At 46.9% G+C, this 13,910-nt stretch overlaps 1 protein-coding gene across 6 annotated transcripts in view; it reads right to left on the reverse strand.

Annotated features, from left to right (window-relative positions):
* ASAP1 (ArfGAP with SH3 domain, ankyrin repeat and PH domain 1) overlaps positions 1-13,910 on the reverse strand; it is a 348,560-nt gene that overhangs the window by 33,004 nt on the left and 301,646 nt on the right. For 2 of the 6 annotated variants that reach the window (XM_060128596.1, XM_060128594.1), the window contains exons 18-24: positions 12,464-12,555; positions 6,878-7,064; positions 6,548-6,633; positions 5,353-5,468; positions 5,132-5,199; positions 3,723-3,830; positions 584-812 (exon numbers count right to left, since the gene is read on the reverse strand). In XM_060128596.1, the coding sequence (XP_059984579.1) occupies positions 584-812; positions 3,723-3,830; positions 5,132-5,199; positions 5,353-5,468; positions 6,548-6,633; positions 6,878-7,064; positions 12,464-12,555 (886 nt within the window). Of the gene's footprint in view, positions 1-583; positions 813-3,716; positions 3,831-3,910; positions 3,995-5,131; positions 5,200-5,352; positions 5,469-6,547; positions 6,634-6,877; positions 7,065-12,463; positions 12,556-13,910 lie in introns of all 6 variants that reach the window. The other 4 variants (XM_060128590.1, XM_060128591.1, XM_060128593.1 and 1 more) reach the window with 4 other exon arrangements.

The following is a 13,910-nucleotide window of genomic DNA, read 5'->3' on the forward strand; positions in this document are numbered from 1 at the left end:
CCCCCGGCCACTTACTCTAGAGCTCTGAACCAGGACCCTGTCTGCCTGGTACCAGCAGCTGTCCTACCTTACCTTGCTCTGTGAGCGTGAAAAGAGAGGTGCTGGGCTTAGGGCCTCTCGTAAAGCAGAGGGCCTCGTAACTGTCGCCTATCACTGTTACTACATTTTAGTGTAGAGGAAAGAAACTTCTCAAAGAAGAACTCAAATTCCACCCCATATTACACAGGAAAGAACGCTGGTTTGGGAGCCATGTGGACCCTGGATGGAACCTCAACTCCACCACTTACCGGCCGCGTGACCTTTGGGCAAGTCATTCTACCTCAATTTTCTCATCTGTACAATGGGCGCAAAAGCACACACCTCACAGGATGGTTGTAAGGTTCACACAAGACAAGGCACGCGGAGTGACCGTAACACTACTTCTCGGCTGTAACGTGGCAAATGGTGAGGTCCCTGTTTCAAGCTGCCCTGACATCACAGTCCACACTCTGCCACTCAAAGGCACCTCGAAATTCTTACGTCAAAGCTGGGTCAACTCCCAGCTCTGAAGATGGAGTCACAAAGCCCTTCCCACAGCCTGTACCTTTCCCGGCGTTTCTAGGAGGCAGCGGAGGTGCCTCCGCAGTCGGCGCTGTGGGTGAGTCTGTGCTTGTGGAGACAAAGATCTGGTTGGTGAAGGCGCCGTAGGAGAGCCGTTGTTTGTCCCGCGGAGTGCTGAAGCCCGGCAGTGACAGCTTGTCCTGCGGGGAGATGCTGGAGGAGTGGCAGAAGCTCTGAGGTCTGGGTGAGCGCTCTTTCTTGATGGGGCTCGGCTGGCAAATGAAATAACAGTGCGGTGGGTCAGCTAATAGTCAAGGATGACGCTTCAGGTGTCCGGAGGACTCTGCAGGGCAGGCTCGGGGGGGATCTGGGCTCCTGTGGCTCTCTGCGTTTCTGGGGGGTCAGCCACACAAAAGCCTAGGAGCCACGACACAGCACAAGGGAAACATCCAGAGAGTACACTTCTCATTCTCCTGTCATTACCAGGGTCCCACCAGGGACGTGCTGGTTAGGGAGCATTGTATTCAGAAGTAGAAGGTCACACAGATTTAACCTTGAATCCCCAAACACCTCCCCTGTGCAGGGCACGTTCACCAACAACTGAACAGTAGCTACTACATTAACTTTTCCGTCCCTGCTCAGCCCTTTAACGTCGAGGCTCTCCACACTCACCTCTCTCCTCATTTTACACCCTCTTAGGGAGGAACCTCATCTGTGCCCATGGCCGTGACCGCCACCTAATGTTGATGACTCGGGCCTGTACGTCCAACCTCAACCTCTTGGATTCCAAACACTTTCAACCACCCATGACGGATCGCGGGCGTTTGCCCTCGGCTCACAGCATCAGCACCCATGCAACTTCCCAAGTGGAAGTCTCCCAACCTCAGCGGCATCGAGAGCCACCCAGTCCTGCACGGAGAGCTCAGAAGGGCCGCTCGGACCACAACTCGTGCAGGCACCCACCAGCACCCCCTGGACCACTGGTCCCCTGAACAGCCCCTGCCTCAGTTTCTTTCAGCTCCAGCCCATTCTCCACGCTGCAGGCAGAGCTGGTAGGAAACCCTGTTCTCTGACAGCAAAGCTCTGCTGGCCTGTGCCTGCTTAGATGAAAGCCAAAGGGCTGAACCTGGCCTACCACCCCCTTCACGCCCTTCCTGGTCTGGGCTGCCTGACACTCGGGGAGCCTCTTGCCTCTCCCCACCCAGTGCATGTGAAGGCACCTCACACCTCATCCCAAGCGGTCCTCTGATGTTCAGGCCCCATGATGACCCCCGGCCTCCGCACACGCTGTTCTCCCTCCCCAGAAGGATGCACTCCTTCCTACTTCCCTGCCTGGCAAGCTCCTCACCACCCTTAGAAACCCATCTCCCACAGTGTTTCCTTGGTACGGTCTTCACTGCTCGCCAAGGCTGAGGCAGCCGCCCTGTCCTCTGAACACTTCTAAGGAATTTCGCCAACTCTTACTATAATGGTTACCTTGACTGTGTCGTAATTGAGCTTCTCTTAAAATGGTGAATGCCATTAGGACCCCTCGGTAGGAGCACCTTTGACTACTCCTTACATCCTGCCTGGGAAAGAGGAACCAGTGGATCCACAGCTGATGAAAAATGCACGCAGGAACCTTCAGAGGTAGCAACCGACAAGGGATTAATCTCCAAAAATACACAAACCGCTCAGGCAGCTCAGTATCAAAAAATGAAACAACCCAATTAAAAAATGGGCAGGAGATCTAAATAGACATTTCTCTAAAGAAGACATACAGGTTGCCAATAAACACATGAAAAGATGCTCAACATCACTAATCATTAGAGAAATGCAAATCAAAACTACGAGGTATCACCTCATACCGGTCAGAATGGCCATCATGAAAAAATCCACAAACACTAAATGCTGGAGAGGGTGTGGAGAAAAGGGAACCCTCCTACACTAATGTAAATTGGTACGGCCACTATGGAGAACAGTAAGGAGTTTCCTTAGAAAACTTAAAATAGAACTACCATATGACCCAGCAATCCCACTACCGGGCATATACCCAGAGAAAACCATAATTCAAAATGATACATGCACACCTCAATGTCTACTGCAGCACTATTTACAACAGCCAGGTCATGGAAGCAACCTAAACGTTCACTGACAGAGGAATGGATAAATAAGATGTGGGACATATATACGATGGAATATTACTCAGCCATAAAAAAGAACAAAATAATGCCATTTGCAGCAACATGGATGGACCTAGAGATTATCACACTAAGTGAGTCAGACACAGAAAGACAAATATCATATGATATCACTTATATGTGGAATCTAAAAAAAGGGTACACATGAACCTTCAGAGGTAATTCAGAGAGCTATCTATGATAAAGTCACACAGAATTGGGTTTAATCCCTGAGACTGTCTTTACTCGCTGTGAGACTTAGATAAACCACGTGGTCTCCCTGTCAGTCTTCTCCTCTGTAAAGTGGGACAATGACAACACCCCAATGGGCTTTTGATAGAGATGACCTGAGGTGACACGTGCTCGCTGCCACCTAGTTCATATTTAAACACTCAATCAGTGACAACTTGTTATTTATTAATTAGCTGTTTTGATGACTAATTTTATGTGTTGACTTGGCTAAGGCTATGGTGCACAGGTGACTGGTCAAACACCAGTCTAGATGTTGCTGTGAAGGTATTTTTTATATGTGGTTCACATTTAGGTTAGATTTTGAGTAACAGGGGTGGGCCTCATGCAGGCAGTCAAAGGGCTTAAGAGGAAAGACTAAGGACCCCCAAAGGAAGAAGGCTTTCTGCCTGAAAACTCAGGACTGCACCCTCAGCTCCTGTGGAGTCCCCAGCCTACTGGCCCACCCTGGGGATTCTGGCCGGGCCCGCCCCAGGCATGTGAGCCAACTCCTTAAAATGAATTTCTCTCCATCTCTACACCACACACACACACCACACGCAACCCCACACACACCACCCACCCACCCACCCCTACTGGTTGTTTCTCTGGAGAATCCTGACCAATACAGCTATTAAGTGGCACTCAACAAGGATCAGAGACTAAACAAAGAAAATGGCCCTGGTGAATCAGGTCATAAGACCAAAATCAATCTCACAAAGAATGGGTCTTATCTGTATAGTGGAGAAAACCTGGGAGAAGGGCTAAGGAATCAGAGGCACTACGTACACTCACTTTGTCATCCAGATCATCATCGCTTTCATCCATCTCCTCCTGTCGAAGATTCCACTCATATTCTACGTGGACATGTGGATTGAACTTTCCAGATTTAGCCTGGGAAAGCTGAAAGTAACAGCAGGTGTAACCGCTGTAATTTCATTGCCAGGCACCCGGACATTATATAAACACTGAGCAAATCCCACCTCATTCCTGGTTTCGGATTTATCACCAGTAGCTGCACTGCAGGCAAAACTCTGATTATACAAACGGGACTGCCACAGGACAGACTGAAGAGGAATTGCAAAGAATTATGGGTGGAGCCTTTTTAATTCTGGTAACGTGACTTCTCTCCAAAATTAAAAGCTTTCTCAATATTATTAAAATGAGCCTCAAAACTGCAAATTCCCGCTGGAAGGCAAAATCAGAGTCACTGAAGTGCGACAGGTAGGCCGGTAGGCCTTTAAACTCAGACAGTCCTGGTTCCACCCATGGCCCACTTTCTTAGTCATAAAATGGGGCAAGGGTAACTCCAACGTCCCCAAAGCATTCTTGTAAAAATAAAGACATACAACTGCTGGGCCTGGGTGGGTACTTGGCACTTAGCAGGAACTCAAGGGAATGTAACTTATCTTTTCTATCTTATCCTTCCCTGTGGTTAAGAGAATCATGCTCTACGCAAAGGCCCAGAGGTATAAGCAAGAACTAGTGGGACTGGAGGTGAGTGTGTACACAGGATGTGGGGGAGGGGAGGCAGGGCACTGGACATTCTGAAAACCATTACACTCTGAACTTCGCTTGCCCGGTTTTTGGAACTGGCTTCCCAAGTAATTCTTTCCCCCCAAAAATTATTTCTGTTTTTTGGCTGCACCCCACGGCTTGCAGGATCTTAGTTCCCTGACCTTAGTTCCAGGGATTGAACCCAGGAACTGCAGAGTTTTACCCACTGGACCGCCAGGGAATTCCCCAAATAATTCTCTACTGTTAAGCTACAGAGAAAGACTAATGTCTGGCAAACAAAAAAAGCAGCACCTTGGGACTTCCCTGGTGGTCGAGTGGCTAAGACTCTGTGCTTCCAGTGCTGGGGGCTCAGGTTCGATCCCTGGTCAGGGAAGTAAGATCCTGCCCCCGCCTGCCGTGTGGCACGGCCAAAAAAAAAAAAAAAAAGCAGTTTGTCTGGTAATAAGACCTCTCAAATGCCTTTTAGCTGCTACACCATAACTGTACTCAAAAGACATGGATGACAAATTTATCATTTTACCATTTTTTCAAATGTAGCCTGAGTGCTTATCTAGATTTCTTTAGCCAATGTTCAAAAAAAAAAAAAAAAAGAGAGAGAGAAAGAATCTGCTTCTCTCACTCCAGTCGTGGTTTCAGAGAACACCCTTTCAGGGCAGTTGGGCTCACCCCTGTCCCACTCCGCTTACCAGATCTTCACACTGGGTGGCCTTCAGTCTCTTTGCTATGTCCAGGGCAGTCTCTCCAGCCTGGTTAGCTAAAACAGGTGGAATACAGTTGCATGATTATCTGAGATACATCTTGAAAAGGCAAAGAACAATACTCAGATGACAATGGAACAGGCATGTCTAGGTTTCAGCCAACTGAACGCTCTCACCGCAGTTATTAAGAGACGCTTGGCCACACTTACCGACATCCACGGTGGGCTTGCTCCTGAGAAGCAGCTTCAAACACTCAGGTTTACCATACATGCTACAGTAGTGCAGAGCCGTGTTCCCCAGGGCCGTCTGCTTATCCAGGTTCCCACTGAAAAATGAAAGTATCAGAAAAAAATGACTTGCTCTATAACTTACAACTACAGATGAACCACTTTTTCCCATGCTAACAACTGAGTCAAATTTGCGACCTACTTCTTATAAGCAGGGAAGATGATGATGTTTCTAACATGACACTTCCATTTATAAGCAACATAATGACAATAACAGCCAGCATTTATTGAGTGCCTACTGTGTACAGGACAGACACACGTCTCCAACGTGTATTAGCTCATTTAGTCTTCACAACCACCTGATGGGGTAGGTATACTATAACCCTTATTTTTTAGATGAAAACAGAGAGGATGAAGTGCTTGTTTGCGAGATTATCGAGACACAGATGATGGAGCAGGGATTTGAACACAGGCAGTGTGTCTCTGGAGCCAATGGTCTTAACCACTACGCAGAACCACCTCTATGGAAGAGGCTGGGCGTTTGTACAATCTGGCTTGTGTCCAGGCACCGTATCGTATGTGAGTTCAAATCCCCTCACTATTTTAATCGCTCTCCTTTGGATGAGCTCTAGTTCCTCCTCCTAATCTGTAGCTTACAGAACTACCCAACAAAGAATCCAGCAAGTCTAAACCTGCTGTGTTCAGTATTACTCTCCTATTAGTATATCCTAAACTTGAATTAGCAATTGGGTCAGCCACACATACTGATCTCTTACCACGAACTTATAAACAATGAAAACTCACAGACCTGTTACCTTGTGCTGTTAAGTGTCCTCTCTTTCAACCTCCCTTAATGCAGCAGGTTTTGGACCCAGAGATAGGATTTTACATTTATCTAGGCCAAGGGTTGGCAAACTACAGCCCACAGGCCATATCTGGCCCCCTGCTTGTTTTTGTAAATACAGCTTTACTGGAACATGGCCATGCTCACTTGTTTACATACTGATTGTGGCAGTTTTCACACTATGATGACAATGCTGAATGGCTGTGACAGACACCTCATGGCCTGCAAAGCCTGTAACAGGGTCTGGCTCTTTGCTGAGCCCTGAGGTAGGCCGCCAATAGGGCTGGTTCACGTTAACTCACAACGCATATCCAGAGAAAACAAAAACCGTACCAGTTTTGTACAAGGAAGTCAACCAAGTGGAGAGATGTCTGGTCTGCAGTTCGGACTGCAAGATGAAGGGCTGTCTCCCCGAGCTCCTGAAAGGAAAGGAGAAGTATAAATAGGGTGGTCAGAGGTCCTAGTTTGCCTAGACAGGCTTCGTTTAAGTCAGCTGCCCCAAAGTAATTATTAATAGCAGCCCCTTTCACTCTCAAACTGTCTAGATTCAGACACGATCACTTAATGTATAACAGTCTCATTCTGTAGTGTTACAATAAAACGTGTCATCTTTTAAACTGATTTCCCGCGTCCCTCTTCATCCTGATTTCAGTGAAGCTGTACCTGTCCGGGTTCCAGCAGCGGCTCCATTAGCTCTACCCCCTCTGCATAGACTTGAATTAGTGCAAGTAAATCCCTGGATTTGATGGCCTCAAGCAATTCGTTCAGTTTAGCTGACGAAGATGAACAGGTCTTCCGTGAAAATCTATGATCTACATACTTTGCAGTGATATATTCCTTCCGTACAGTCCTAAAATAGAGCAAACCAAAATGAACTAAGACTTTTTATTTCCCAAGAGCTAAGAAAGATTTACATTTTCTGACAAGCAGTTCTGAGAAGAGTCATTTTATGTTATTTATTTATTTATTTATTTTTGGCTGCGTTGGGTCTTTGTTGCTGTGTGCGGGCTTTCTCTAGTTGTGGCGAGCAGGGGCTACTCTTCGTTGCGGTGCACGGGCTTCTCATTGCAGTGGCTTCTCTTGCTGCGAAGCACGGGCTCTAGGCGCGCGGGCTTCACTAGTTGTGGCACACGGGCTCAGCAGTTGTGGCTTGTGGGCGCTAGAGCACAGGCTCAGTAGTTGTGGTGCACGGGCTTAAGTTGCTCCGCGGCATGTGGGATCTTCCCGGAGCAGGACTCGAACCCGTGTCCCCTGAACTGGCAGGCAGATTATTAACCACTGCGCCACCAGGGAAGTCCTGAGAAGAGTTATTTTAATTAAGATACACTTCCCTTCAACGTTCCAGCAAACAGGTTTAGACCAAGTTTATTCTAGCAAAGACAGAATGAAGACACTGACAGGAAACTGAGGCTCAGCACAGCTGTCGTTGAAGCTCCAGAAGGACACAGACGGTGGTCTTTCCTGCCGTGGATGACATGCCCAAAGCCCAAGTGGGCCTGGTGCATTTCTCCTTCTCTTCAGGACCTACCCCCTCTCCACTTCAGTTCAAGTGGTTCTGACCCCACCTCCCAGCTGCAGGGGTGAGCCTATGACCTCAGTGGCCTGATGGTCAACTTTGGGGAAAGGCTGAAATGGACGCTGGCTCAGAGGAAAGGAGAGACAAGAGTCAGGAGAGTGAGCTAAGGTCCAGATGATATTGTCTGACATCCTGGGTCCAGCTGTACCTGAACTCACCCGTTACATGAGCCAATTAATAAAAAGACAATGAATGGATTTTGGGTTCAAATCCTAGTCCTACAGCAATCCAGCTGTGCAACGTTAGGTAAACTACTTAATCTTTATGACCTACAGTATTTTTTTTTTCATTTGAAATTGGGGACCATAACTCATTGGTATATTTTGAATTAAAGAACATACAGCCGCTAATAGGCGCTTTCCTCTTTCCAGGAGGGCTCTAATTCATGGGACACAAAATTTCTTGCTCAGAAATAGTCACTCCATGTGTGGTAGCTCTTACTGTTTCCCACATCCCACAGCCTGGAAACACTGTTTAAAATAGAGCTGATGCTTTTTTCTTTCATTCTGGGTTGGAAGCAGAGAGTTGGGCTGGTTGACGGTGGCACAGAGCCTTTGGTGAGTTGCAGATTCTGCTCCGGGAACCAAGATGGTACACTCAAGAGTGTCCTTTATGCTTAGGTCAGAGTCCTCCTAGAATGGCCGTAACCTGATGAATTGGAAGACTTCCAGATACCTGAAAGGACGGCCTAAGCCTGGCTTCTGAGACTTGCTGTGTGTGACTTACAGCAAGTTTGAAAGGCAGCTACTGTGTGGTGGATGGAACACCAGACTTAAGAACTAGATGGCTTAATGCAAGTCTGATACCACTTGCTACCTCCGTGACCCTGGGTAAATCAAGTTCTCACTCTGCCTCAGTTTCCTCACCTGTGAAGTATTAGCAATCATACCTGCCTTACTTACTACCTGCCAGGTATGGAACAAAGAATGATGCACGGCTATGGGTTCACTTCTAAGCTTCCTTTCTACTCTTATCCAAGGCGGGTAGGGCTAGGATCCATGGCAGGGAGGGAGATGTAAACTGCAGCGAGCTCTGCAGGCGGGCTCCTGTGGCTGGAAGCATCACGCAGATGCTACCTGATAATCCAGCAGAGAAGATGCAGAGCGCACTGAGGTATTGGCCCCAGGTCACCTAGAGGACCACCTCCAGCCCTGGCTCTGCAATTCTGTGGCTACGGCAAGTGTCTGAGCTCTCACTCGGCAGGATGTGTTTAACCCTTTCTGGGTACTCAGAGTTATCTCTATCTAGTCACAGTTAGCCCCCCGGCAATGGAAGGCTTTCTGGCATGGGGCACTAGGGAGGGTGGGAAACAGACTTGTCTGAAAGTCTGGATGACAAGAGTTCTAGATGAAAGACAACTTGCTCCTTCTGTCCCCCACCAAACCCGGTCCTTCCTACCTACCTGGCTCAGATAACGGTACTGGCCATTCACCTAGATGCTCAGGCCAGAAACCGTGGGCGTCATCTGGACAATTCCCTTAAACACCCCATATTTAAACTGATGAGCAAATCCCGGTGGTTCTCCCTTCAAAATACATTGAGAACTGAATCGAACTACTTCCCACCACCTCCGCCGCTACCACCTTAGTCCAATTTATCTTTATTTCTCAGTGGATCTGGTATAAATTTCTCTTCAGTCTGTCCCCACCACCCCCTATAGTCTGTCCTTCACTCATCAGCCACAGCTGGGTTTCTCAACCTCCATGCTACTGACATTTTGCCTGGATAATCCTTTGTTATGGACGGCAACCCCATGCTTTGTAGGCTGTTCGGCAGCATCCCTGGCTTCTGTCCTCTGGATGCCAGCAGTACCTGCCCAGGTCATGATGTAATGTGTCCAGACACTGCCAAGTGTCCTCTGGGGGCAAAGCTTCCCCAGTTGAGCATCACTGAACCACAAGGATCCATTTAAAACATAACTTATCATGTCACTCCCTTTGTTTGACAACTTCTGATCACACTTAGAATAATAATATCCGAAACCATTCCACGACCTGCAGAACCCTACGTGTCTGGCCCCATCTCTGTGGCATCTCCCAGCACTCTCCTGGCTCAGTGCCCTGCAGCCTCACCTGCCTTCTTGTTGTCACGTGAACACACCAAGCCTGTCCCCCTTCAGGGCAGCAACACTTACTGTCCACCTGCCTGGCCTGCTCGCTCACACCTGTCCATCATACCCTCTAGTTCTCAACTCAAATGTCAGGTCCTCAGATGCTCCCTGACCCCCTACACGTCAACCCCTCACCCTGTCATGTTTTCCTGCTGACACCAACTACCATGTGAACTTAGGTTATTTACTTTCTCATTCCCTGTGTTTTCCTCACCCCAGTGAGAATGTAAGCAGGACAGGAGCTGCCTTGTTCACTACTGACTGTATCTTCAGCACTTAAAAGTGTGCCTGGAACACAGAAGTTGCTTAATAAAATATGTGAGTGATTTAATCATGTTACAGGAGATTCACTCCATTCCTCTCGGTTGTGCCCAAATGAGAGAATAACAACCATAATGATGACAGCAGCAGTAAATACTCACTATATGCCCACAGCTGCTCTAAGCTCTTCTCATTAGTCCTCCCCACGCCCTAGGGGGCTGACACACTTTGCAGATGAGGAAACTGAGGCTCAGACAGTCAAAGCTACTTGCCCAAGATCCCAGGTTAGGAAGTGGATCCGAACTCCCGGAGTCTGGCAACAGCGGCTACGTTAGAGATTTGGAGAATCATGAGCTCTTTGAAGGGGCGGGCCTGACGGAGGCCACAGAGCTGACGGGGCGCAGCGCTGATGCTGTCTCCCACGTGAAAAGCAGGAAACAAAAACCCATGTTGTTATGAGATTTATCCTAAAGAAATGCCTTCGAGGTCTGGGTCACGTAAACACTTCAAGAACACTGGTGTGGGCAAGACTGGGCCGTGTGTGCTTGAGCACTCACTGTTACCACATCTGTGAAGTAACCCACGGATCACATTTGTCTGCAGTTGTTTTATGATCAAACTAGCTTCGGACAGCCCTAGTTCTCAGTGTAATTTGAGCTCATTAGTGTGAAAAAGACACCCAAGCAGTGTTTGTGCTAGGACGATGCTTGAAGGTTGCTGTTAAGCCAGACGCTCCCCTAGATGAGCTTAGGAGATTATATTCAATATAGGCCCCCAACATCCCTAACTTTTCTTCTGTGACACTTACCACGACTACGACTGAATGATTCACTGTTTAGTTTCTTGGTTAACACCTAGCTTCCTCTCTAGGCTCTAGGTGTCACGAAGACAGGGTTTATATCTAGTTTGTGTTTTGACGTTTCCCCAGCATCTGACATAACATGAGGCACAGCCTAAACGTACAATATGCATTTGTCTAATTCAAGAAAAGACAAATGCCAAGAGGCCTCTGGGAGATCGAATTTCGAGATTGCAGGATGAAGAAAACATGTTCCTCGAATGTGCCCCATAAGGTGCTTTGCTTTGAATAACCAACCACCCAGGAGAGGCTGGCAAAACATTTAGGCTGGCGTCTCCTTCACAAAGGCTTCCCTGATCACTCGAGTCGGAATTAAATCTCTTTTCTCCTATTTATCCACAGGATTTAAAAGTTTAAAGTGTAAATTCAATGTAAACCTTTTTGAATATGCTTAAAGATTCAAATGACTCAACAATAAAAATGACATCAGAAAGCGTTGACTGAGGGGGTCCTACGCCCACCCCGGAGGAAGCGCTTTTATTAGTTTCCTGGGTATCTGTCAGTGTTTCTTCAAGCAAACCCAAGTTTAAATAAATACATATGTTTATGTGTGTCCTTCACTGTCTAAATCTATTTGGTGTCTGAGTCCAGATGATGAGTAGCGAGAGTTCACAGTGAGGGATTAATCAGTAGAAGTACCCAAAATCTGGCTCCTGAGTTTGGACAGGGTGCCTGGGTCGGGGGTGTGGGGGCCTCTGTGCACTTGTTCCCACGCCCTCCACCCTTCCCTGCCCCAAAGGCAGCGTGCCGTGAACACTGCACTCACTGCACCTGATGTTTTCACTTGACAGTCATCCTGGAGATCATCCCAGATCAGGACAGAAGAAGCTTCCTATTCCTTTTTACATCTGCAAGGGGTTCCGCTGTGTGGTCATACCACAGAATATTTCATCCTGTATCTACAGGTAGACACTTGCTTTGTTCCTAATCCTTCTCCATTACAGAACAGGAAGAACTTCCCAGAAGTGCCGTTGCTGAGTCAGGGTAATAAATAAATCTATAATCGTGATGAAAATGGCTAATTTGTCCCTTACGGATAGTGCACCATTTGTACTCCCACCAACAACACAGGAGAGGAGATGTCTGTTTCCCCACAGTCTGCCTGAGTGGGCTGTTAAGCGTTTGGCTTTTCGCCAATCTGACAGGAATCTCCCGTTGCTTTTGTATGTCTCTTATTTATCACAACATGTGAGGATTAAGAGATAATTGTCCTTACGAAGATTTACCCTCCACAGAGCAGCTGCAACTACCTAGGGAAAGGTGATGATGAAAATAATCGGGTCATTCCAGAAATATGTCTCAGACACTTTACATTTCTCTGCTTTTTTCTCATAATGAAATTTCCTCTGGGGAAAAAAAATACTACAACCACTGAGAAGTTTTGGGGAGAGTAGAAGAACAATTATAGAACAATAAAGAATTCATTGTATTAGAAGTACTTACATATCACTTGAAGGGGTGGGTTTTGGTGAGGGGCTGGGTAAATTTGCTTCCATAATATCATTAAAACTATTGTTTCCTACATTCTTGGCCAGCTGTAACATAAACAAAACACAATATAGCAAACTCCTTACTACTAGTTTAAAAGTTTCCTATTATTTGCTTTTGAGATTTCTGAATACGTATTTTCCCTCATTTGACTCAAAATACAAACTGCCCATCCACCTGGTCAACAGATAACTTACGGAGCACGTACTCTGCGCCAGGCACTGAACTTCTGAGCACCGGAAATACAGAGATGGGTAAACCATGTTCCCTGCTGTAGGAGCTAATGGACTAGTGGAACCATGGATAAGAAAACTAATCATTTTCACAAACATAATGTGATAAACGTTAGACTAGAATAGGATGTGGTCCTACACACACACACACACGCACACACTATATGAGATTAGACAGAGCAGATTCCAAATATGAATCTAGGTTAAATGCTTAATGGACAGCAACAGCTTTTCAATTACCATCACAACTCATTTCTAGATAAAGCAGATTTACTGTTATTGAACAGAAAAGGATGTAGGATTCCTTTATATTTGGGGTACCAATTAAGATGCTGCAGGAGTCCTTTATATTTGGGGTACCAATTAAGATGCTGCAGGAGTCCTTTATATTTGGGGCACCAATTAAGATGCTGCAGGAGTCCTTTATATTTGGGGCACCAATTAAGATGCTGCAGGATTCCTTTATATTTGGGGCACCAATTAAGATGCTGCAGGCGATTAATGAAGAGGCCCCAGGAACCATTTTGCTTCTGGGTTCAAGACCCTTCCAAGAAAATTTGTCCTGAAAGGCTTTTGGTCATTGAGATAATTTGGGGATTGATGTGAAGTTTAGGAAACACTCATGTGATCAGGTCTCTTGGATTTATCACATAGTTAAGTGTTTACGATGGACTGACACCATTTTCATACTAAAGAAGAACGTTTCAGGTATTAGGTCTGAGCCTTTTCTCGATGACCCTGAAGTGAACAGGGAGCCGTGTATCAGGAGGATACTTCCTAAATCAAGGGGCTCATGCAACACAAGACAGACCACCATTGCTTAATGGGTGCTCAGATGACAAAGGCTGCTGGCTGGGTGACTACCTGCCCTGACTCTGGGGTACTTTGCTCCCGGCAAGGCTAGTGATAAGCTAGGCTTTCAGATTTTTTGAGTCCCAGGCGCACTCAGGTCCTGATCAAGAGCCTCCTGTGTGAGGAGAAGCCCTACTTTACTTCGAACCCTTTCACCCTTAGTAGAAGGACTCTCTCACAGGCACCAGCCTTCCAGTTATGCAAGACAGGACTGATGGCCACAAGGTATTATAGGAGATGCCATAAGTAGGCCTTTCCTTCCTTCATTTGGTGAACTGTGGGACCAGTTTAACTTGGACCTGATGAGGGTCCCCTTT

Source organism: Lagenorhynchus albirostris, chromosome 17, assembly GCF_949774975.1.
Source record: "Lagenorhynchus albirostris chromosome 17, mLagAlb1.1, whole genome shotgun sequence".
NCBI classification, from domain to species: domain Eukaryota; kingdom Metazoa; phylum Chordata; class Mammalia; order Artiodactyla; family Delphinidae; genus Lagenorhynchus; species Lagenorhynchus albirostris.